At 38.9% G+C, this 27,222-nt stretch overlaps 1 protein-coding gene across 1 annotated transcript; it reads right to left on the bottom strand.

The window, feature by feature from the left end:
• Positions 1-738: 738 nt before the first annotated feature.
• Positions 739-26,662, bottom strand: DYNC1LI1 (dynein cytoplasmic 1 light intermediate chain 1). The gene is made up of 13 exons (XM_069007389.1): positions 26,443-26,662; positions 26,048-26,121; positions 15,051-15,167; positions 13,336-13,566; positions 9,963-10,132; positions 8,718-8,811; positions 6,973-7,108; positions 6,479-6,590; positions 4,992-5,051; positions 4,823-4,867; positions 4,174-4,294; positions 3,847-4,005; positions 739-1,677 (listed from the first exon to the last, which is right to left on the bottom strand). The coding sequence occupies exons 1-13, from the start codon at positions 26,610-26,612 to the stop codon at positions 1,565-1,567; spliced, it is 1,602 nt and encodes a 533-aa protein (XP_068863490.1). The 5' UTR covers positions 26,613-26,662; the 3' UTR covers positions 739-1,564.
• Positions 26,663-27,222: the final 560 nt, after the last annotated feature.

Here is a 27,222-nt window from a genome sequence, read left to right on the forward strand (position 1 = left end):
AGTCTCCCTCACTGGAGATATTCAAGAACCACCTGGACACAATCCTGTGCCATGTGCTCTAGGGTAGCCGTGCTCGCACAGGGGGGTTGGACCAGATGACCCCACCGTGGTCCCTTCCAACCTGACCCATTTTGTGACTCTGTGAATTCACTAGAACCATTACAGAATGCAGGAACTGGGGAAGAAGAGTACCGCCATGTTCAAAATAAAGAGACTTCCAGCTAATCAGAGAAAGTAATGTAGGACTTACTGATTTAAAAAACCAGAAAACCTGAACTCATTAAAGTGTCTTGGCAATCATTTGATCAGGATATACCTTTTACATTTCCTATTCTGAGGCTGTAAGTAGAAACTAACCCCAAATTTCACAAAGAAAAAAGTGATGTTCAACATTTGGGTACTGAAAGCTTAAGTAAAGTCCTAACCTTGGTCAACTACTACTTAAACAACACACTGAAGCCAGCAGCAGGATCCTTAGTATAACTAGAGTGCTTTGAAAACACTGCAGCACAAACCACCCAAAGTCAGATAAGCTAGTTTCACTCCTAGGAACAAACACTGCAGACTTATCCCCTTCCTTCCAGAAACAATGTTTTAAGGGAGTTTAAATATCTGCCAGTGATGTTATTCACTGAGAGGTAAAAATATAAAAGCATGTTTTAAGATGTTTTACACCACATCCTTAGATTTAACTGTAAACGAACAAGAACACCATGGCTTCAATGAAAGTTATTTAAATTTGAATGCAGAGAATACTTTATTAACTGATTACAGTTTTGATGACCAATTTTAAACCGCAAGTAGTGTGGGAAACAGTGGGGACATTAAGGCTGAGCCATATATATAGACAAATCTGGATACTGATATTCTGTACATTTAACCTCTGCTTTTTCTTTATACATCTTTTATTCAGTGTCTGAAATTAATAGAGGAGGAAAAAACCAAAAAAAAGCTGGCCACTAATTTAGTCTTATACCTGGAATGAAATTTTGCATGGGTTTTTGAACGCAGTGTAAATTTCAGTGGAGATCAAACAGATTTTTTTTTTAACCATACTCCCACTGGAGTGTTTAAGTATAACTGGAGTTTGTTGCTGTTACAGATTTGTGCAATTATTTTTCTCTTCCAAAAACGAGCAGTAGACCTCTTGTGTAAAGGTTAATCTATTTAAGATAGTATTAAACTTACCAAACAGATTGGGAAATCAATATAAATTAAGTGCCTGTGGTGTGTATCAGTTTTCCTGCTCTAAGCAACCCCTATCATTTAAGTGGACATACTTGCAATTTTACAGAATTACACTGACTTTTCAACAAAACCCAGAAAAAAAAATTAATTTACTATTCTTGCACTGTGAGCAGTGCTCCTACACAATGTGATAACTGTTTTCCATTTGTACAACTCCCTTTTGTAAAGCTGGGCAACACATATGAAAGAAAGACAGACATCAATGGTTTGTGTTCTGAAAGATATTTCAGTTCTTTAGTTCCAGTCACTGAAGGAAGAGGCAGAGGCAAGTTTGAATTATCCCAGAAAACTGAACAATTGGTTTTATTTGGTGTCTTCAAGATGCTTCACCTTCTGTGGGAGATGTAGATGATGTAGGAGAGACCATTTCAGGTTTTCGTGAAATTCTGTCCAATTCTGCCTGAACATCTGTTAAAACTGGCTTCTGACCTACAAAATAAATGTGTATCATTCAGTCATGGTTATGAAAAGCCTATAGTGTTTTCACTTCTCAAATCAGACAAATCCTAGTAATTGTTACTGCATACTTTGGGTGCAGAGTAAAGGTGTAAGCCCAAAACCCAAAAGAAATAGAAAGGAAACTGTAGAGAGAAAGTCATATCCTTTCATATTTCCAATTTATCAAAGCAACTTCCATAATTATATATTAACTGTCAGTATATGAAGAGTTAAAGTAAAAAATACTGAAGACTATTGACTAGCAGTTACGACTACTTCTATACAATTTTCTGTAAAATTTGTATTTGAACGTAAAAATCAGGGGTTTCACCAAACCCAGCAAAGTCAGTTTTGTGTACTTGGTCAGCAAAAACATGACACCACTGCTCATGGGCACACACAGACCTGTAGATGGCAAATCTCTTTCTCTCCTCACCCACTTATCTCCTCCCTAACTTGTAATGGCACAAACATTTGTGCAGCCACACTCTAACCTAATTCAAGCTCAAAATACACCATTTCCCCCCACCCTTTCACTCTTAATTCTTATTCCTCAGTCTAGGTTTCTATCCCACTGTAGCAAGAATGGAGGAGACAATATGGGAAAAGGCAGTGCAGTATTAAGACTCCAACGCCATGACAAGTGTGCACAGCACCTGTAAAGGAATGTTCTGACACGTGTGTAGGTTGTAGCAGTGTCCCAGCATCCCTTCTGAAGATGCAAACTAACAGGAACTATCCATAAATTAGCTAATTTTGGCTATTGATGTACTTTGCTGGTCTTCATTTAATGAAAGATAATACTGTATCAGAATCAAAGCAGCTAATGTTCCAACTAATAAGCAGAGGAATTTCCCAGAGCTGCTGAGGAAAAAGTAAATTTAAAATCCCAAATTACTGTCTTAACAGACAATTTTCAGATTTGAGTGCCACAGATAGCTCTAAATAGAAGACAGCAAACATTGAGGAAGGTGAAGAGGCCACATCTAAGCCAAATTTGTTAGAATTTATGGTAATTCCTTGAAAACGTAGTCCTTTCTGATGTTAAACTGGCTATAACCCTAACCCTTCATTTGCTGCATGTTAGGAAATTCCTGAGAACTGTTTTGCTCCTTAATAATTAAATTCTGTCCTTGAAGTTTCTGCCACAGCCCCAGACAGAACACTTCTCTGGAGTGCTGCCTCTGTTTGCTTGGCGTCACCCAAACCTGCTGCTGGCCACTCCCCACAGGATTTTTCAGTGGGTGCTCTCTGTGCCTCATATTGCGTCAGCTGCATTTGTTTGAACAATGTCCACATGTTGTTCAATCTGGCACTGCTGACTTGGCCTACAGCACATGAGGAAGCATTCAAACTTTGCTTAGCCAACTGAGTTTTGCACTTAGAAAAGGGAAGTGTGCACAGGTGAAGAAAAATTCTAGACAACATCTACACAAAATGTTAGTGGGAAGCGTGAAATACCAATGAAACACCAGCATTGTCCCCTAAGTGCAGCATTATTAACCTCTGGGGAAGCAGGAAGGGAAGGTGTCTGTGTACGCATGCTCTTAAGTAATACAGAAACATTTTAAATTGGAATAGCAAGAAATGCCAGTATAGTCCTGCATCTAGCTTTAGCACAGTCACTAATAATTATTATTAATCTAGAAATGTTAAATAATCTCCTCACATATGCACAGCTGTCAAAAGAATATACTTAAGTATTTTTACAGGCTGTCACCAAACTCAAAGTACTCATCACATCAGAGCTAGAACACCAGTGAAAGAAAATTTACAGCTATTTTAACAATTACAGTATTGTTAAAAAGAATAAACTTGAAATTCAGTCCCAACCTATTCAAATAAGATTAAAAGAGGCTTATGGCATAAGCCATTCTATTGGAATGATGGCAATAAAGGGAAAAAATGAGGAACTCATGTAGACACGATTCATGCTTAAACAACAACATGAAAATTTTTTCTTTGCTCCTCTGAAAGCCATAAAAAGGCAATACTAAAGTGCTGTGAAAACAAAAGCAAAAAACCATATAGAATATAAAAACATATATATATAGCATTCAGTTAATAATAGTAGTGTTCATTCTCCTGATAAACCATACTAACAAGAACAATACATCACTCCAATTTACATTGAGTAGATTTTTTTGTCATTAATCATACCTGACTTTTTTGCTGATGGTGGTAAATTGCTGCCAGCACCTCCAGTGCCACCTCCTCCTGGACTGCCACCAACACCACCAGGGCCACCAGGAGAACCAGTTTTCTTGCTCAGGAGACTATTGAAGAAGTTAGCCAGGACTCCTTCAGATGTAGCTCCAGCTACAAGGGGAAGAAGGAAAGAAAAACCACAACACAAAACCAACACAGATTTTCTAAGTAAATACTGATTTAGTGTATTAATCAATCTAAATAAGCATATTAAAGCAAGCAGGCAAAGCAATTATTTTACTTCCCCAGCTGCATTTGTGTCCTCGTAAGAAAAGGTACCTTTCATATTGGGATCAATCTTTTTTGACCCAGTAGGGATAGGTGTAACACTGGCAACATTCGATGTTACAGATCTATTTGGTGTTCTAGGAGATCCACCAGGAACTCTTGGTGAGGCATCCTATTAAAATAAAACCAAAAAAAACAAACCAGCAAACCCAAAGTATAAGAATGCATGAAATCAAGCATTTTGTTACTTCTTACAGCTCCTAAGCTTCTGTGTTTTAAATGCAGTATTCTCATGCAACTGAAATGACACGTTTAGGTTTTGCTGATTGCATAGAAGTTTTTTCACGTTCGTAGAACATTGTTAAAACTATTAACTTGAGTGTAACTAAAGCATTAGACAAGCTTTTCATTTCATCCCGATGAGGAACCTGAAAATCCATCCATTACTCAGTAGTGCCTCTGACCATAAATGCATTCTAACATACGAAAAGGAAAGCCACGACCTTTAGCCCTTGCTGTCAATACAAGCTGTGATTCACTGTGAAGTGCCATAATTTTAGAGCACTATGAGACTTAAAATACTATCCAGTTTAAAACAATTAGATCAAACAGTATTTGACAGTGCAGACAAAAGCAGCCCTCTAAATATATAAAAGCTTATGATTTTCATGTGATGATATTTAAAAATTTTATTACTAACCACTGGCCTTCCTGCAGCAGTAGGTGGTTGTTTCGCCAGCTGTGACTGCAGAAAACAAACATACACATTAAGTATTTTAGATATTAGTGACTAAGAATACAACTCCAAATTTGTATTGGGATGTTGTAAAATGAAACTCTTGTTGTTTGTTTTATAGACAGAAAGTTACCTGCTGCTTCATAAGAAACACTTGGTCATCCTCTGCTACAATTTCTTTTTCATGAACAAACTGCAATACAAAAACATAAGCATAATTCTGACTAAAAGAAAGAAAGGTATTTTCTTTTTTAGCTGCTGGTGAATACGACCAAAACATTCAATAATGAATATGTATATAAAATACTATGATTGCTGCATATCACATTTTTCATATTTAAGACTGCTGCCTCATGATTCCATTTAGGCCAAGTTAATTAGAAGTGAAATAGAATTACCATTAACTCCTTTGTCCTGTCAGGCATAAAGCTGTAGATACATTTGTAAAAAGACCCACTAAAAAGTTCATTTAATTGTTCAATAAAAAGAAATGAACTAAATGGTTACAAGGCACATTCAGGAGCCTCAGATCAGTAAGAAGCATTCATGGACGCACACACTCTTCATCATGCCCCTGTCTCTTTTGATTAAGGCCTCACCTCAGTATTACTTTATAGGTAACTATGGCAAACATAACTCTTCACCTGTGTTGCATTACACTGGTTGTAGGAACTGGACACAGACACTGCAGATCCCAGTTCTATGCATCAAATCACAAACACTCTCCTTCCAAATAAGCTCATCAAAAATTTTGCCCATCAAAAATTTTGCCAAGCAAGCATGGCAAATACCAATATCAAAGTTTATAAACCAGGTCTGAAGTTTATAAGCATGCAAAAGGAAATATTGTCAATTATATTTTCCTTGGATACCTATTTAACATGTCTTGATATTTTACCTGAAGATTGCAGAAAGGAGATAGTATTAGTTTTCTCTGCTAAAATAATTCACACTTGAAAATAAGATCAGTCACAAAATTTTAGCTTTGTTAGAAAAAGCCATCGAAATATTTGCCTTCAATAACCTCTGTGTGCATGGGAGTCCACTGCTGCTGGCATTTTGTTCAAAAACCTCACATATGTTTACAGGTTGTTCTGTCAAGGCATTTTGTTAGATAGTACAGGGGAAAACACACTGAATATATGTAGAAGCTGTTTTCACATGTTTATTTTTGATTTTACACTGTCTCAAGTTTCTTATTTTAAATACTCCAGAAGAAACAGAAAGCATTATGAAGTTATAAGCAACTCAGAGCAAAATGAAATGTTCTTAAAAAACACAAACTCAACCTGAGAAACAGGTAAATTACATTTAGGCTTTTCAATACCAAATATGTCTTAAAAGCAAAACAAGTGTATTTGTAGTCTTGAACAATGTAACAGCAGCAGAAAAAAAAAGTGTAAGCTGAAGAAGAGCTATATAGAACAAAAATACATAATGATCTTTTTTATTAACTAAAGAATAAGTTTAAGAACAAAATAAGATTCCCCCCTCTCCTCCCATACAGTACATCACACTTACGATAAGCTGCGAGTATAGTCTCAGTGAAAGAGAAACAATCAAAAAATGGACAGGCAAATAAGTAGCGAAGAAGTTAAATGCCAATACATCCTAGCTTACCTTTCTGACTGGTGGTTTTGTTATGATATCCTCAAAGCTGTCATCTGCTTTTAGTGTCTGGAAGTTCTCATGCAATATTCCTATCTTCTTGTCATTATCCCAACCTGCAGGACTAGAGAAAGGATTATTTGGCTTAAAATTCTATTGCTACTTCGGGCTATTCTTGCATGCACTCCTGAATTGCACACAACTGAAAGCCAGGAAAACTGTCAGAGTGCCCATTCTCCTATGCAAACTGGTTATTGATCAGTACAAGGAGGTAGAGACTGGTTCACCATAATAGAGAAGAGGAAAATCTCTGGGCTTAACATTTCCCTTTGGAGGAGTGAGTGTTTGTAATCTTCATCCACTGGCACTCACCAAACTCCAACTCATGAGAATATTACATGGAACTTTATAAAGCATAAACCAAAAAAGGCTCTAAATGCTGCTTTACAGTATTGCACAGATACATTTTGTAGCCACATACACGCATAATAGTACAGGTAACTTACATAAATACTGCATCTTTTTCCACAACAACAGCTGGAACATTGAAAGGAAATCCGTACAACTTCTGGACTATATACTTATACACTAAATCAATGTTTTTGTTTTCTTTTACTGAAGTGTAAATAAGTGCCGCCCCATCTGAATAAACTTGTTAAAGGAAACTTAGTTCCGTGGCTAGTAAGAGATACTAAAGTAACCTTTCAACTATCAAAAAAGGGTCATCTACTTTGGAGAGTTTTGAAAGGGACTACAAAACCAAAGCAAAACAGGTCAAATAACTTCCAACACTTCCTTTTGAAATAAGCTATTAAGTAATTTAAATCAGTCTTTCTTTCTTTCTGCGTTTGCTTTAGGCCAACTCAGCTATTGATTTTCAAGTAAAATAAAAACTTTTCCAGCTTTCAAAGCCCCCCAGCACCAATGGTTTCACTACGATGCCTTCAAAACAGCCTTCTGCTTTTAGTGAACAAAAATTTTCATGCCATATCCTTGTATCTTCTCATTACCCTACCCTGCAATCACTGCAGCATTAACGCAAGCAGTTTCAAAAATGCCAAAGATCTTCCACTTTCCCATCTGGGTTTTTTAATTAGGGGAACAAGCTCTTACATTATACAGTGATCTGCTTTTAAAGGAAATGAAGGCAAATGAGTTTACTGTATATCAGTAACTAAAATACCAAGAGAGTGCTTAGTATTCGAGCATGGTTCAGTATCAAATTAACACATTTTATGCACAGGATTAATAAAAGAGTAATTTTTACTTCGGGATTATAAAAACACCAACTCCTCAATTTATTTCTAAATGCCTGCAATTCAACTCCTAGGAGAAAGTTATATAATGGGGTCTGACTCCTATTCAATGAAGTTTAGAATGGAATTTCAAGTTGTACATGGCATATGCAATCATGGAGGCTAATCCCTACTAATATTTCGTATTCTTCCTCCACACACAAGAGTTATTACAATTACTTATAATTCCATTTTGAAAAATTAGGTCTTGGAAGCCCTTTGAAGGAATTGCCATTTCAACTGAGGTCTCTGGCTCTTGAACTAATTTTTCCATCTGTCATCTGCTGTCCCTCCAATAGCATTTAAGCTTCCCTTTACCACAGCTCAAACGATGACACAATGTAGGCATGTTACTGGCATCTAAAATCTAGATCTCAGCATATCTAGCTGACTAAACAACACTAGACAGTATTTTATACACTACTTCTAAAAAAATTTAGCTTACAAATAGCACAACAACAGCTTCTGTGCACTCTCTGTACCAATACAAGAGAAGTCAGAGGCCCTTGCCTACACCAATTCACACTACTTTCCTTCCCTCATAACCTCGTCCTGTGGAATTACTGAGCATGGAAGAAACTGCATATTTGGGACAAAGTGAATAACATGCCTTACATGCATCTGGAGCAAGATCATAACTTAAATGAATTATCTTGTTATTTTAGGGAGCTTATCAGCTAAGATGTGCTGTTCTGTGAACTGACTCCTAAATATGGACATGGAGGCAATAAAGAAATTTATGGTAAGGGGACATGCTAGAAACTTGTTAAAAAAAGGTAAAAGAAACCAGAAAAGTTTAATTCAACATTGCCCATAAAGGTAGCTGAGGCAGACTGCCAGCTACAGTACAAGAGTTGGACGCTACTTTGGTACAGCTGCAAATATCCTTTTAAGCTTGTCATAATTAATATAAACATTGAGTAATTATATCATCTTTATGATATGCTAAAGGATACACTGTAAGCAAAACCGTCTGATATGTGACTGAATAAAGTCAAAGTGTTCGTCTCTGTAGTCATGCTCTTTTTCCAGAACACTGATGGCATCACACTGTCAAAATAAACACAAAATTAATATACTGCTTTCAGTCACCTGCTAAAATAGCAGTGCTTCTACACATTCAGTTCACAAGGGGAAAGGGAAATGGAGTGGGGTGGGGTAGTGCAGAGGAAAACAAAAACCTGCTAAGATAGTTTAGAAGCACAATTGAACTTTTTTGGTCTTAATAATATATAACTGGATGTACATGCACTGGGGTCAGCACTAACTTCACAGTTCAAGTGACTGGAACTTTTAATTCCCTCTCCCTCCCCACTCCAATGCAATAACTCAAAATCTCTGTTGAAAACTTACCACTAAATGATATAATCATTTTTTACCCAATTTTTTTACACACTGTGGCATTAAAAGACAGTGTTTTTAATTCAGTTACTAACTAGCTCTTTGCAAAGGGAGGCAAAAGCAAGGAATGTGAAAGCAGAAGAAGAAAAAAGGTGTGGGGGTGGAGAAAAGAATAGCAGGAAACTAGCAGGTGGGAAAAAAAAGTGCTGTTCAAATGAGAGGGTTAGCCTTCCAGAGAAGGAACAGCATATGCATCAAAAGGTTTATGCCTTCCCTGCAGGCCAGCAGAGGCCGCAGATGCAGTATGCTTAATGCCAATGAGAACTGAGGAGCTGGGGGGGGGAAAATAACAAAACCAGATAAAAAACAGCCACAGGACAACCACTGTTCTCTTTAAATTCAGAATATGGTTACGTATCTAACAGAAATCAAAACAGATCCCATAAACACCCTAAGAACTGATGAAAGTTACTAGTGCAGCACTTCACTGACTACAACTCCCAAAGAAGTTCATCTTCAGAAATATTAAAAAAACCTTAATGCTATTTTCAGAATATGGAGGACTGTGGAAATCAAGGAGAATTCTAATTGCTTATTGACTAGCTCATTTCTGTGAGCAAAACCAGGTCTGAGGTATTTGTCAACTCCTTGAAAACTGGTAGAACTAAAGGAAAAGCTAATTCCAAAATAACATTAAATAATGGGTTCTAGAAGACAACCAACCTTCAATGTTAAACACTTTAAAAGAGTTCTTAAGTGAGGTATTCAGAATAACTTAATAACCGTGTGCTTCCCACCCCAATCCACAATTGACAGTTACTTAAGTAAAATATGCAAAAAACCTAAAACATGAAACAAACCTTTGTACAAACTACTACTACTGGAATGCCTAAGTTACATGTTAGTGTATCTGCACCCAGGGGTAAAATCACACTGTCATCTTTGTCTTCCTGCAATGAAGTATTTCTTCTCTGTGGAGAAGCTGGAAAATCCTCGCCTGGTTCTATATACTCCTGGAAGTCTCTTACCACTGAAAGTAAAAAAAGTTACATTAAAACATCAACTGCTTTATTATTTCAACAATGATTTCCACTGCCATTGATCTCTAGCACTGTTGATTGTATAGTACTTCTGCATCCTGGTGTTGAAAAAATGGAGCATGCACCTAGTCCTGGCTAGCTGTTGGCTCTGTGCAGCACAAGGGAGAACTAGGAAGTCTGAGATCTGCTGGATCAGCAGCTAGAAGAACATGATCAGATAAAACTGTCCATAAGGACAACATGAAACCACTTTTATTCTATCATTGTGAAGCCACTAGGCAGTTGCTACTAAGGATTACTGTTCGATCTGTTTCCTAAAGGACATAAGTTCCCTTCCATTCTTCTTGGCAAAGTTAATGGAACAGTTTGTCAGAATAAACAGAATTAAGCCTTACACAAACTGCTTAGCTGCTACTGTATACCAGGTTTTACCTACAGACCCTTTGTCCACACTTCACTCTCTGTACAGTGACTCAATAGCAGTAACAACAAAAAATAATAGAACCCACAAACACTAGTTTAAACTAGCTTTATAATTAGTTAATAGCATATTAAATATTCAGTATGCTTTAAAATTATCAGATATTACTTTAAAATGTAGCAAGCAAGGTAAGTTACATTCTAACTTTCTTTTTTCTAATTCTTGTTGCAAGTCCTTGTCATGTTCTGCTGCACACACTGAAGCCTCTAATTACACGGTCACTTAGTATCCCTGCAGTCAGGGATGCAATGTGAGGCATAAAATGTCTGTGTCTTTCACATCACATGCCCTGTTCCACGCAGCAGAAACAAGGCTCTACCAAACCAAACTACTGCCTACTATTTCATGAGTAGAACATTCTGATTCAGCAGAAGAAGTCAGGCAGCAAGGCAGCTCAGCTGCATCATGCACAGGGGCAGTGAACTACACCAGAATATCCTCACTTGTGCTTTAATCCACTGCTACCTTCACTAAACTGATTGAAGCCCTCTGAGTTCATACTTAGAAAAGCATCTGTGCAATTACCAGAGCAAGACTCATTTCAATGCCCTAGAGGAAAAATTATATTAGGTCAAGATTATTCAATCTTTCTGCAGATCTTGGAGTTCACAATAACAAAAAGCACATGCACAGGTTATCATCACAAATTGTCAAGCCAGGCTCTAACTCAAGGAATGCTGCTACTTCAATTCTAGTCTGAAGAGCTGCTGAGACCCTCCCAAATTAACTGAATGTATTTGAAACCCAGAATTCTCACCGTGATATGCCACTCTACAGCATCTTTCCTGTACAGTATCCTGCCTGTTCTGGGATAATTGCATAAATCATCCAGTGGATTCCTAAAATTTCCACTGTATGATCATAACATACTAAACTTAATGTAAATAGGGAAAGCAGCAAAAAGGAGGATTGATTTAGTATACCACAGCTCCAAAACTGTGGAATAAAAACTCAGGTCTTCCTTAGAAACACAATTTTGTTGAACACAGATTAATTCAGTAAAGAGGAAGAGCTATTTCAACTCTTCACACACATCTGTTACGTATCCCCAAATGCCTTTCTGTACCAGTTTTAGTCCTCCCAGGGTGTTTTTGAGTGGAATTAAGCTGCTAGAACTGAAGACAAACACAGCAACATACCTCCAGAAAACGACACATGCAAACTCTCAGTAGAATTCAGTCCTGGTAGCTAGTTAAATCAGCTCTCAGGACCACTGAGCCTAACACAAGAATCTAGTAGGATCTGGTAGCCAAAAGTCAGGCAAGCAATGTTACCTCCTCCTTTTGGCAGTGTCAAGCTCCTGCCCACCTAGCAATGCATGAAATCACATCACAACAGCATCAAAATAAGAACCAGCTCCCAGTCAGGTCTGGATTGTGTCCAGGGCCTCTGTTACACCCAGTGTTCAGACTACTTATATCTGTAAGAATTAGACCAGATGATAGAAAACCAAAACAGACAAAACTAAATGGAGTAGCATTTTTTTCTCGACTCATTTCATTGCTTATATTTTCTGGATTTTGTAGAGTTTCTCTATTCTGTTCACTCAGTCAGTAAAGAAGCAAAACTATCAGCTATACACCTTTGATAACGTAGACACTGTATCCATACTTTCATCCCACAAAATCCTATCCTGAAAGTGTTTGAGGGAATGTTTAATACACATGCACTAACATCCAAAACCAAACCAAAAAACACATCCAGGAGAGCTCAGCTCCTCCCACCTAAACAACTTCATGTGGATGATACGATTCTCAAGGACACTGCCCTTAGAACAATCTCTCTCTTAAAGGGACAAACAAAACAACTAATATTCCCCTCGCCTCCTTCCAGAGTATCTACAACTGTCACCTTACATTCCACTTCATCACAGCACAGCTACAACCTGCACTTCTAAATTAGCATAAGCACTCATTGCTTAAGAATGTACCAATTAGAGTACAACTTCAGACTTAAAAAGAAAGTTTAATCATGCTGTTTGATCTCAACACACAGCTTTCTCAAATGCTCTTCCTTTCACCGAGAGATGAATGGGAAAGACTCAAATTCTGCTACCCAAAGGGGAATACAAAGGGTTGCTCAGAAGTAATATGGAGCTATAATGTGAGTTCAGTCAGCCAGTTTAAGAAATCCTGCAAAATCTTTATGTTCTGCACGTTTAAAACTAAAAAGACAAGACACTGACAGAGCAACAAACACATAGTTCTGTTAACATCAATAATAGTTAGGATAAAACTCTTCAAGTGGAAAGGGCCCAGACATGGCCATGCTGCCATGAATCCTCTCAACATTTACCACTTTTGGTAGACACAGAACAGGTCCCCGATTCTCTAACTGGCTAACTACAGGAACAGTTAAGAAGCTGGTGTAGTGATCTGCCTTTAAACAAATAAATTAAAAATTGAATGCTTAGAAGTTTGCTTTTTTTTGCTTGGTGAATCTTATCTAGGAAAATACATAAGAAGCAAGACTGTAATTTCAGTTGTGTTCATTCTGAGTTTTTTTCCCCCCTACATTGTTATTCTGTTAAAAAGAAGTACTAGTATTGTTCATATAGCTACTTGAGACTTATCTGAAGCCAGACTTGCTTGGTAAGTTCTAATTTTAAATAACACTTCCAAAGAATGAAAAAGACTGCAATGGAGAGATTAAATGGTGCAGGAAGCATTAAGCATATTTAAATGGATTCCCATGTATTTGCAGAATACTCACACTTTTGCTCCATTTCTTTCATTTCTTCAGGAGGAATTTTTAACTTGTCAATATGTTCTCTTACAACACTTGCCCATTTCTGTAAGGAATCCAGTGCAGTCCAAGGTCTAGACATGTCTACTACCAACATAACTAGAGTGTCCTTTAGAGAGCTTGCCTCCATTGCAAATTTAAGAAGACCTTTGTGATATAGGTCACCATCCAAAATCCATACATTACATCTTGTTTGGTCTACAAAAAAAAGGAAGAACATTTAATGAGATTTACTTGAAACACACCACTACATAATGGCTATTGAATGTTTTTTGGACATGTAAAACACAAGGAAGAAAGCAAATGATGTTTTATCAGTCCATTGAACGTACATAATGACACAGCAAACTGCAGCTTGTGGGGAGACAAGCTCCTCCTCATTCAAACCCTAATGTGTAATGGCTGATAACTTAACATCTTTAATACATTATCTGAAAGGGAGGGTCCAGAGAGAGCATTCAACATTTCCAAAATAGTTGTTCACCATTTTTGAGCAAGAAAACATTTTCTTCAAGATGTAACTTAGAAGAGTAGAACAGGGTGAACTCAGCTTTTTGTGGCTCTTGGCCTGCTCAGCTCTCAAAGATTGCCATCTCCCCTTCAAAACTCCATGTGACATACCTAGATAACTCTTAAGAGTATACAATGTACCTTGTCCACTCAAAAACCTGAATAACTGCAAGGTTTTCATGACTGAGATTAACAGACTGTTACTCTTCCAATTTGCAAAAGGACAATCACCATACAAATAGACCACCCCACTGTTTTTCCCCCCCAAAAATATCACACTACTACAAGTTCACCAACACTTGTGCAGTAAAGGAAGAGCTGTTGATTCAAAATTAGTTGGCTTGATATAGTTACATTTACCCTTCAGGTAAATTTTTATTACTTGTTACAGAAGCTCTGAGAAAGACATTTAAATCAAACTCCCATTTTTTTAAAATACGGTTTCAAGTCAACTTTGAGACCAATACCGAGACATGAATTTCAGGAAAGCAGGTGATTTCAGAAATAAAAAAAAAAGGGCCTGGTTGTCTTTCTACATGTTTGGGATTTTTTTATAGTATACACAAGAACTTCCATTTTTCTCAAAGCTTCCAGTATAACCTTATTCACACCTCATAACTCCAGGTACTGGGATATTAAACAGGATCTTAAACATACTTTTTCCTTTCTAGCCATACTTTCACCCAAGTTTTTGGATTTTCTTGTTTGCTTTTTAAATCTCCTTCACCATTGTGCACAATTTCCTACCCATCAATCCATGACAATAGTCTTGCAGATTTTGTGCCAGCAAGACAAAGGTTTCTCTGTAGGTTCAGGATAACTACTTGCCACAGTAATTGAAATGGAAGATAGAAGCCTGGGCACCTTCTCCTCTAGGCCTGAGGAATACACATCTATTCAGAATGTTGCAGCTAAGTCTGCTTCCCTGGTCTTTTCTTTTTAGCTTTTTCTTTTGACAGGTTCCTCTCCTCCTCTACCACTTAAGTGGTCATTCACGATATCTACTGAAGAAATTACACAGACAAACTTCCTTATGATACAAATCACTTCTGGCATAGGCTGGACTCCTGCATACTATAATGACAGAAAAACATCCCAGTCATTTCAAATATCACACTACTGAACCGTTGCTTTCAAACTGGTTTAACATATTGTTACAAATACAGACTCACCATCTCGGTCTTCATCATGCACATTTAAATACAAGTACTCCATTCCTCTTCCTTTTTTGTACTCCTCTATTCCTTGAATTTTTCCTATTAAGCTAGTTTTCCCTGCTCCATCTTCACCTGGAGAGACAGAAGTAAGAAACCACTCAGTCTTTAATCACAGTTACATATTAAAAACCACCTGGGGCAAGAAGAAAACCATATCCTAACAGGGTGACTGAGCTCACTGGAGTTTTGAAATACAGCAGGTTTTGCCAAAACCATCCATTCTAAGTGCATGTCTCAGCTTCAGATATTATTTCTACTTATTGATAAATGCAATTATGCCACCAGCTATGCTACCTGAAATAGGCTCTTAGACCCACCTTTAAAAGGATATGCTACGGAGTAGTTAAACACCTCAATTTCAGTCTTTCAGCTACAACCAAAGTAGTAACAAAGTTATTCTAAAGTAGAATTCAATTCAGAGTAAGCTCCTCTTACAATTCAGAACTCTCTCATTTCAAACAGCACACTGACTAAGGCAAATCTGTTATCTCCGCTTTTATGTACTGGTTTCTTTGACTATTTTCTCCATTACAGGTCTCAAGAAACCTTAAAAAGAAGCGACAAATAGTAAACCCACTGCCTTAAAATACATGTGTCTGTTTGGATAGCACAGAGAGACAAGCTTGCAATCCAGATCCATTCACTCCTATTCTCTCCCCTCCAAAGGGATCTTGGATAACCACTGAACCTTACAGCATATGCACAATGTAAACACCCCAACTACTGTCAGAGACCCTTCGTGAAAAACTTCATTTGTAGTCACAGGTCTCAGAGTTGGAAAACTTCATGTGCAGTTTTTCCAGTTCAAAAGAGTAATCAAGCTGAATTTGCAGACAAAGCAAATCATTGGTTTTTTCTCTAATTTGCAGTATGATGAGTATGTAACAGACATTAGAAAATTCTTGAAACTCACTCACAGCTTATAAAATCAAGGTTAATCCCAGGTCCCTAAGAAGCACTTTATCAATTTTGTGTCAAAACATTTTTTTCCAAGTCTCTCCTAGTGAAGGAGAGTCTAAACACTTGCTTTTAATCACATAACAAAGACAAGAGTTCAATAATTTTTAGTGCTAAACACAATGAAGTTTTCCCTTTAAAGAGACCATGATCTTATAGATGTCACTATGGCTACATTAAAAACACTATAGCTATAACTACTGGAAAGAACAGAAATATCATACTTGATAGACTGATTTTGAATTTGCTTAATATATCATCCTCAAGACTGCCACATGAAGTCTTCAATTTAGAGGATAACTTTACTTTCATATTTCACTAACGCTGGAAAACATAAGAGTGCTTACTCTAAGGTGTCCAGGGAATTTTACTCAGTGGAATGAAAAGGCTATTTTAAATGAAACATATTTTGAGAGAGAGAAATAAGACCAGAACTGAAGTTTAAAGTCTAGTTAAGCATAGACAAATTAAATGAAAAATTAAGTTGTATCACTGTAACTTTTTCATAATTTAAGGGTTCATTTCTGAGCTCCTATATTAAATCAAGATGTACATGAGCAAACAATTACAGCTAGTTTTAAATAACCATTGGAAAGCAGCACTATCTTCTAGTCATACATCAAGCTTTTCCTCTTGTAAGAATATCTTTTGAATAATTCTGATGAAGTGAAGAATTCAAGCTTCATCACTACTGATGGATTACAATTCCTCCTCTGCCCTCACCTCTGTACTTATCCAAGCTTCTTAAAATTGTCATCTACAAATAACTGAGAAGACTTTATTAGCTGCTGCTCTGACACGTTATGAAGCTGCTTTAACTTCTGCCAAAAATGTCTGTATGATTCATTGTGCTATTTTACCTTTCTGAATTGCCAGCTTCAGTTAATTTGTGCCAGCAGAAGGCTCAACAGGTAAGACAAATCAAAATCTGTTATTCCTTTTAATGAGGGGTTGCACTTAAGAGCTTTTTGAGTTTCTCAGAACAGCTGACTTCCAGATAAGTTCTTTTGCATACTAGAGTTTGATTCACACAGGTGACAATAAAGATTTCAACTTGCTTGAATTTGGGAAACTTTAGTATCTCCTGTGAAGTGTATCTCCCAGTTCTTAAAGTAGCTACATCAAGTCTAAAAAATACCTGCTGTTGTAAAAAGTTCTGCACTTGATAAAAGATACACTGACACAGTCTAAACTAAAACATGCTTACACAGATGCTAATATCTAGACAACTATTGTTACAAAGTGCTCATGCTATGCAATATAGGCAAACTTGAAATATACATCCCATAAGCCCCTTACTTGTCATGGCTCTGTGTTATGTCATTTCCTCTCCACCCCCGTATTTCCAAATGCCTAAAATAAATTGGAGTTCAATACTGTTAAATTAATAGCTTATGGCAAAATAAGAGCTGGAATTTTATTTTCCCCTGTACGCTGAAAGAAGTTTTACCAGTAGAGCACAAGACAAGTTGATTTGATGTAAAATTAGTACCTCTGGACACATATGCACACACAGTAGTAATTTCAGCTTTCCGTCACAGAACTACTTGAATTTAATCTGTTCCATGAAGAAGCCTTCTACTCTCTTCTCCTTAGCAAATATTCACCCATTTCAAAACATCAGGATCAGGCAGGTGAATGGCTGACATACATAACAGTGCTGTACAAGTTACTGCATGCAGAGAGCAACGCTCATCTTTCACTAGGGAAAGCCAGAATGATGCACCAGTGAAGTCTGAAGTTAGTAATATGTAAACCAACTAGTTTACAAACAGGATGACCTACTTGCAGGGTACAAGATAGCTGCCTAGCCAAATGTGCCGTACTCCATAGGAGAACCAGACTTCTTGACATATTTAAGCCAAATTAGAGTCAGTATTATTTAAAAAGCTGTGAGGAAGTAAAAACAGGACTATCGTTTATGACACGAGGACCTCCTCCTTTTTGCTCAAACAATTGATCATAAAAAGTGAGGAAAAGTTAACTGTCTTGGCCAAGAGAACATAGAATCATAAAAGAGCAGTTTGGGTTGGAAGGGACCTTTAAAGGTCAGCTTGTCCAACCCCACATTAGTGTAACCCAACATGCTAAGACTTGAGGTTTCATCTACCTCTACTTTCTATGTGTAGTATGTTGCACACACCTTTTGAAATCATGACAATTGCAAATGTATTTGTATCCATGTTTTTGTTTTTTCCCAACCTATTCAATAAAAACCACTTGAAAAGTCAAGACACTTTGAATATAATGAGTTATGCTAGGAAAGAGCAGTAGCAGATTTTTGCTTTGTAGCTACCCTTCAGCAAGAATATCAAAACAAAATCTTAAACCAGTGTTTATCTAAAACTCCTAGGTAATTATTAGAAATCTTGTTATCAAATTAATTCTAAGTGCTAACTTTTAAGAGTTCTCGAAACTCAAACATTTTATTGTAATGCCTTTAGTATGTTCAGAATCTTCTCTCCCCCTAAGAGGAGAGGGAAATAGATGTGAGGAAATTAAAGTCTATTAGCTGTTGGAGGTTTGATGGACAATGCACAACATACTAATACAATTAGCATTAATTGCTACCTGGGACATACATAAAAGTATATATGTTTAGAAAAAACATCAATCACAATACACATATATACACACAATATATGGCTTTTCAAATTACAAACTTTAACACATTTAACATATTTACCGTTTTTTGTCTCTGGATATCTCTATAGTATACAAAAAAGTAACACTGCTTAGTTTCAGACAAAAGGAAAATTTCATATTCCCTAGGTTCAAACATCACTGCGTATTAATATTATGAAACAGAATTTTTTTTCAAGTGCTACTGAAGCAATATATAAAAAAGAGCCTTATGCATCTTCAAAAAGAATTATCATCATCCTCCACTTCATTTCAGAATTTTAAAATGGAAAATCCTGTAGCTTCTTCTTTATTTCCAACTGTGGGATAACCAAATTAACAACAGACTTCCACATATAAGCTCATGGAGCAAAACATTTCTGACATAGCATTTTTGATATAGTATTTCAACGTAGAATAAAAATCAGGTAGATTTCACATCCTTCTTTTGGAAATAACATAAAAAGGCCTCCTTTTCCAGAGAAAATACTAAAGAACAAAAGTTCTCCATTATACCAAACTGCACTCACACATTAATACAACAGTGAAGAAACAGAAGTGATGTTTCTAGCAAGCAGTGCTATACAGCAAAGCTGAACATGAGTAAAAGAGAAACAACAGATTTAATTTTGCACAAAAGTCAGGCTAGGAAGCAATTGAAACAAAGCCAAACCAATCTGCTTACACACAGTATTTCACTGTCTTGTTAACGAAATGGAAAGTCTTATACTCAACTAAACAAACGCTGTTGCATTTTTATCCACACACTGCTACTATTTCACTCCTTTGAAGAGCTTGAGTTTGGGGTTGTGAAAGCTCCCCTGTCCAAGGTGCTACTCTGTCCACACAACAGATTTTGACAACATCCTTCTTGTTGCTGCCCCCAAACATATAGGAAACTGTAATAATAGAAACCCTTTTCCCAGCCTCCTCCCTTCTCACTACTCCAGGCAAAAAGCATGTTTACTGAGCAGAAAATCAAGATTCACTACATGATCTGCCACAATACAGAATTTAACAGAATGGTCATCCCCAGACAGGAAGGGTGGGGCAATGAAGTGAATGAATCTCCTTCTGCAAATGCAGGCCAACAGGCACTTATCTATGTCCTGCTACATCAGCTGTTCAGCCATAAACTATTACATTAGAGAGGACTTAGGCTCTCTGTTCAAGAGAACTTCGGACTTTTCAAACTTTCAATTAACATTTTAAAATTCAAATTATTTACTACTGATGCTATTTCCACATTTCTTTCAGTTTAGAAAATGAAAACAGAAGTAGAATTTCACTGGTCCTATAACAAGACATTTCTTACTTGTCACAGAAATGTGTACATGGAAGAGCAATCAATGTGTTATCTCCAGGACAGACATGAGCTTTGACTGCCTGTTTAAATTGTTTCTCCATTGTAAAATGTCCAGTGTGTTTAATATGTCAAGGCAAAGAAGAAAGAAGTAAACATTTCTTTTGTGTCATCAATATTGGTAGCTTGCCCCACTTTGATCCACGACTCTGATTCTTTTTCAACAGTTCTTTGAAAAACCCTGGATGCCCTTACTTGTTTGTAATCTATAATCCTAGTGTTTCCTTGATGGGAGTTTTTCTTTAGCATTTTAAACCCATCAATTAAAATTCAGGTTGATATGGGAATTCTACAACTCATCTCTAAAAGAACGTGTTCAAACAAGGCCAAGCAAAACTAGAAGTAATGGTCCTAATCAACATCTTCTGCACACCGCCAAGAATACTTTCATGAATTAGCTTTATACTTTTTATAATGCAAAAGACAGCTTCTGGGTAGAACAATTCAGAGCATCTAGTATCTGTAACATAAAAATATTGAATATTTTTATTAATAGAAAAAAATCTATCTTGCTTAAAAATGATAGAATAAAGCCATCAAGTCTAAACATGAGTTATTGAGTGGGGTTAAGATGCCTTCCCAGAATCCCAGAGCAATCACTATTCCACACCACATGGAATGTCTGAACCTGATACAGTGGTGTAGAGACATAATGATCCTCCTACTAGAACCAAGCACATGTGTACTATAACTATTTTCAAGATAAAATACTTGTCACAAGCTAATAACTGCCTTTTCTACAGCTGCATATTAGTGAAAGAGGCTTGTTTATACATTCTATACTAATTGAAGAATGCCTTTTACAGAACAAGACCAAAATAATCAGAGTAAGCCAAATCTAGTTTGCTTACAGAGAACTAAAGAACAAAATTAATTATGCTGATGAGAGCCTTCTCGACAATCCCTCAAACCAATATGGAACTTCACAGGAAGTAGGCCATAACAAGACTACAAATAACTTGTCACTAAATTTTCGTTTACTCATTGAATAAAAGTTTTCTTCTCCTCCAAGTTTGTTTTACTCTGCCAGGTAAGTCTTTCCCCTCACACACAATTCACACAGTATATTTGTGGCACTGAAAAATTAAATAACTTCTCTGAGGAGCACCTTAATTTCACTTCTGCCTTTCAACATGACAGAAAGCAGATTGTAGACAACTCTTCCAGCAAATATTTTGCCATCTCCTGCACCACAAGAATACACGGCCTGACTGTGGAAACAGGTACAGCAGTAAGCGTTACCTGTGCTTGGAGAGACCCACAGTCAGAGAAAGGCAAATATTGCAGAGACTTCTACAGTGACTATGAACAGTATCCACTCCTATCTCAATCCTTCTCCTTTAACATAGCAGGAAGTTGTCTAGTGTATTTTATCCAGGTTCACTACCAAAATAGACTAATCCCATGTTACTATCCACAGGACACCTTTATTGGTACTCCTGCCACTAACCTGCCTGGAGAACACAGCAGCACAATTCCTTTCACTGTTCTTCACCTTTGGAGCTATTTCTGAGATAGATCCAGTAACCAGCAGCACTTCTGACAATGAAGAGACTAACTTAAATAAATGCAATTCAACAATTTCAGAACTTTACATGCTGTTCTAAGTGACTTCTACTACACAGCATCCATGTAATTCTGGATTTTTGGCAGGGTATTAGAGCAGGAAGGACACAACAAAGAAGTACTACTTAATACTAAAAAAATGTATCTACAAAACAAGCAATTAGAATTTTATCTAGGCCAATGCCCCATCAAAACAATTGACACTTTAGAAGCATAACTCTGCTGACCTAAACGCAATTTGACTACATTTGGGAGGCTTTCATTGCCTGCAGAAGGTGAATTAGTTGCAAGAAGAGGATGAAAAGAACCCCTCTGAGTTAACTTCTGCAGTACTCATGAATTTAAAATATTGGAGATTAATAGTATTGTATGTATGAATATATATGGCAGTATGAACAAGCAGTATTTTATCAGTTTCTATGATTAAATTATAACAGTGAAGCTGTCAGCTATTTGAACAGGAAAAAATAAAATGGAAAGCTAATTTTTATACTGTTGAGTACAACTTTAATTAAGCAGTTTTTACATCCTCACAAAAATTTGCTGTATCAAAACTTCATTTTCAAGTTCTTTATATTCAACAGGTGTACTAGAAGAAAGCAGCAAGCTAAGATGTGAAGATATATTGGGAATGGCTGTTATAGCAGAAAATGGTGCACATACACACAGAAAAGTGTACCTCTAAATTAGCTGTGGATTGTGCTTCTTCCCAAGCACCCTTACAGCCACTGGACAGGAGCACAGCTCCAAGATTCAAACAAACAGGCCTAGCCCTGGGAAGTGAGATGTCTGGGATAAAGAGAAAATGTGGACATGAGGCAGTTAAATTCCCACTGCCCATTAAACTCAAAGCTTTTATCATCAAGTGGAGTAAAATGCATAAAAAACCCACACCCATTAGTGATTCAGTAGAAGCACTACTGTGCAAGACAGACACAGAGGGACATACGAGTGTCTCCGGATGGTTTGAAATTGTAAAAATTGTGGGCAAAGAATATACTGTGCTTCAGAGACAGAGCAATGTATAAAATACAAAGCCAGATAGAAAACAACTATTCAATCCACTTGCCAGCTGGGAGCCTGTTTCTGGTGCATCCTGGAATGACTTTGAACATTACTGCTTGAATGCATGCTGCAGTTTATTGGATAAATGATTAGTTCAGGTCTCTGAATCCAAGCCTTCACACATTCTACAGCACTGTGGATTCCATCCATAATCTGCAGTGGTGAGTTGTCAGCTGCCCCCCTCTACTCCACTCGCTGATATATCAGAAAGGGAATGAACAAGAGAGCTCCCAGTTATACACATCAGTTTTCTCATCACAAAAACCATCTCCTGTGATCAACTACCTTTATTACACAAGTGAGCAGAAGACAGTCCAGGAGAAGAAGGAAAAAAAAAAAATGAAGCAAGAGCAACAAAAACACACTGCTTTTGCTATCTGCAAAAAGTAGCTAGAAATGTCAATGAGAGCACCTGACTTCCTTAAGAAGGCATGTACATTTTACATTTTCTCCTGGTATAGTCTGCTAAACAAGATAACTGTAGCCACTATGACAAAACTACCTAGGAATCAGAGCATAAGGGACTTACAGTAAAGTTTAGAAAGGCTTGTGCTTTTATTTGCTCATACAAGAACAGAAAGATAAGAAGCTTTCATGCCACATGCGGTACAAATCAGAGCTTAAAGAAAAATAGTTATTGAAAAAATGTCTGCAAGTGAAACAACTTTGGAGAAGTAAAACTGTAAGATAATTAATTTTGGGCTGATTTTGAGCAAATTATTACCAACATCATATGTTAACCTTCACTTCACAAAACTATGTGCCATATCTAGAGATTAACATTTGGCATTCCAATCTCCTTTAGTTATGTCTATGTTAACTCCAACTGCTCTCCAGGTTCTTAAAAATGAGATGTTAACACAGCTAAAAATAAATACTGAAATAGCAGAATTAGCATGCCAGACACAGACAGGTTCCCAGAACAACTAGGCATACAACTATATGCACTATTTGAAAAATATAAATGCTGTAGGCAAATTAGAAAACCTGTCCTAGCAAACAAAAGAACACTGCATGGTGGGTTTTTCCAGTTGGTTTTTCTGGGTGGGGTCATGAGATGTAGGAGGCTTAAGGATTTTTTTTTAATGCAGTTTGTATTGAAAATAAGGACTCATTTGTTACTATAAATCATATTTCATCTGGAAAATTTTGACCAATATGACTGTTTCTACAGCAAATATTTGCCTGCCACAAATTGAGTGAAAACCATCAAGATACTGGTCAGCTTTACACCTTTTGCTTAAAAGTACTGAAAGTATAAAGAAGCTGGAAATAATCATGGCAAGAAGTGATCTGTGTTCGTAACAGAAGTTACTACAAAACTATCTAAAGGAACAAAGCTTGAACATAGAGGAAATATGAGATAACAGAGAAAGTGCAAACACACAGCTCAAGAATCCAAACAGACAGAACTTCACATACTGAATCTGTCCAATACAGAATACATAAGACCTCTCCTTTTCTTGTACCAGTGTGCTTCAGGAGCAGCATCATGACTTACAAGTCAACAAAGATTAGGTATTCTCATAAAAAACATGGCTGTGGTCCTCACTGGCCAGTCCTCAGATCTGATGTCCTTTTCCTAAATACATGCCAAGTTTAGGGGTTTTTTCCCCCCTGGTCCCTGAAGGACCAAGGCCTTCTAGAAAACACAATTTCTAAGTAAGGATTGGAATTTCTTCTACAAATCTGCACATTTTTAAAAAAATGCATCAGTCAAATAAAGGAAAAAAGGTATTACATTCACTCATTCTATAAGCTGCACATAAATGGTAAAAAAAAAATTATATACAACAGGTTGAATAGCACAAACTAAGTGAGCATTTGAAAACAATCTATGATACGCTTTCTAGCTCTGAAGGAAGCAGTCTCCAGTTACTGAGCACTAAGGATTACCTGACTACGAAGAGAGAGGAAAAACAAAGAGTGTAATCTTCTTGACAAGGATCACAGCTTGAAGAAGAATCTTCCAACTTCAACAAGGACAATCATCCAATTTAGTTTCAAAGTGTCACATAAAAAGCTGTCAATTGTTATGAAACCTTTCCGTTGTTTAATATCACTGCAACTTCCAATCTCAATATCCTACTTAATTACATAACATACAAAGCAACAAATTAAAGGGTAGTAAGTCTTGTAAGAGCTTCAGAAGACCATCCTATCATCCTTGCAGTTTTCTCCTTCTCAGTCAGTTTTAAGTAACCACTCAGCTTATCAAAACAGGAAGAAAAGGATCACAGTGATTGCTTTAGGATTATGGAAAGGAAAAAAAGCCTAACTCGAAAAACCTCAAGAGGGTATAAACCACAAGACTACGCAGAACCGTAGTGTGCACAGAGTCTGCATTAATGTCTTTACTGAGTTTTAACCCTGTTTTCAAATATTAACACGGCTCTTTCTGGGGACAGAGAGGTTGGCAAAAGGAGTGGAAGCGGCAGCTAGTTCTAAATCCATACACTTGGATTCATTATGTTGCCTACTGGTAATAGTATTTAATAGTCTTTCAGAAAAAAACAAACAAACAAAAAACCCCAAAAAAACCAAGAAACCCACCACACTAATAATAATAGCGATAATATATTCATACACACACACTTGAGAGCATCCATTTCTCTCTCTCCTCTATGAAGCTTTTGATTTTGACGTATCATTTTCCTTCTTTCCCTCAACAGTGAATTGCAGCTGGGTGTCTCATTACCGCCCTATCAAAGTCCCCTTCCGTACCTCTCACCTTGTCGAGGGCCAGGCTGGACTAAGGCCCTGGGTGGAGATCCCGGGGCGGCAGCGCTGCCGCTGGTGCCGCCACGCTGGGTGCGAGTGGGCAGGGCAGAGCCCGCACGCCCATACGGCCCTCCCCGCCCTCCGGCCCGCAGGCAGCACCGTCATTGATGCCGCTCGGGCCACGGAAGCAGTTTTTGTGCCCGCATGACACACCGCAAGCGCCGGCAAGCGGCACCGCCGGCTCCAGCGAGGGAGGGCTCGGGAGCCGCACGTCCCCCGAAGCCAACGCTCACGGGGGAGACAGACAATAAAAGCTCCCCATCCAAGCCTTCTCCAGCTATGGAGCCAGGGTGGGGGAAGGACTGTGAGGGTATTATGGCGAGGTACCTACGATGAGGGGCGTATCTAAAGCATCTGTGGATACTGCATCTCCAAAATGAAGCAAAGCCATGCAAGGGAGGAAGCGGGAGGGTTAAGACAGCGCCTTGCCACCCATCACCCCTCCCTTCCCTTGGGGCTCTAAACAAGGGAAGCTCCAGGCGCCCAAGAGAGGGCTCAGGAGCCAGCCTGCGTGCGGCGGGGATGGGAGAAGGATCGGGATGCTTTCCTCAGCCAGTGTGCGGAGGGGAAGGCAGAAGGATCAGGATGCTTTCCTCACCCAGCAAGAGGACGTTCTTCCCCGAAGGCAGCTTAGAGCGGGAGCGCGTGGACACCTCGCTGAGGATGCAGGACCTGGCGCGGAGAGACGACAGCGCTTAAGAAGGGTCTCCCGCTTCCTCCCGGTCCCCACCCTCGCCATCTCCTGGGGATGGGGGGGGAGAGAGGGGGCTACGGCATGAGGGGCGGGGGGCAGGGTAGGAGCTGCCACTGCCAAGGGGAGGTGCCCCCCCCCCCCCCTCCCCCATCAGTGACTGAGAGGGACTGAGCGGCAGCGGGGGCGGGGGGATTATCCAGCCCCCTTCCCCTCGCCCCCCGCAGGGCACCGAGGCGCTCCGAGGGCGGCGGCGGCGGCGGCCAGCGCGCCTGGGTCCGCGGGGCGGGGCGGGCACTCACCAGAGGTTCTGCCCATCGTCCTCATCGCCGCCCGCCCGCAGCTCCGCGTTGTTGTTGTTGGCCGTGGCCGCAGAGGCGGCAGAGGAAGCAGAGGAAAAGCCGGCAGCCGAGCCAAGCCCGGAAGAAGAAGAGGAGCCGAAGGAGCCGGCTCTCCCCACCGCCGCCGCCATCTTCGCTGCTGCCTCCTCCTCCCTCCCCTGCCCCGCCACCTCCCCGGGACGCGGAGCGGGCGGCGGCGCCGCGGCGCCGGCGGGGACCCGGATGTTGGGGGGGCGGGGGCGGGGCCGGGGCGGGGGCACCGGCACGGCCGCTCCCCTCAGCCGCCTCCCGCAGCCGCCCCGCACATCAGCGAGCGGCTCTCGGCTCGGCTGCGCTGCCTCCAAAGTCGCCTTCCTGTGCGAGGTGTTGCTGTGGGCAGGGGGCTGCGCTGTGCCGCTTGCTCCCCGGGTAGCCCCAGCCCTGAAGGAAGCGCCTCGCATCCAAGAGAAGTAAGTGCGGCTCAAGGGCAAGATGTGCCTTTTGGGGAGGACAGGGTGGCCATCCTCTCCAAGAGGCCTCGTTAATTGGTCTTCGTTCACGAGTATCGCTTGAGAACTCGGAAAGGATGGGTCACATCACCATCATTTGAACAGCTCGGCTGTGGCTGGAAGTCCCAGAAGAAGCAAGCAAGTGTGCCAGCCCTCTCTTTATATGTTTCCTAGGGTAACACATGAATGGCTGTAAATTCTGTAAGAGTTCAGTGGGTGAGTTTTGTCCCTTCAGCGGAACTCAGGGAAAACC

This window comes from Aphelocoma coerulescens, chromosome 2 (genome assembly GCF_041296385.1).
Source record: "Aphelocoma coerulescens isolate FSJ_1873_10779 chromosome 2, UR_Acoe_1.0, whole genome shotgun sequence".
NCBI classification, from domain to species: domain Eukaryota; kingdom Metazoa; phylum Chordata; class Aves; order Passeriformes; family Corvidae; genus Aphelocoma; species Aphelocoma coerulescens.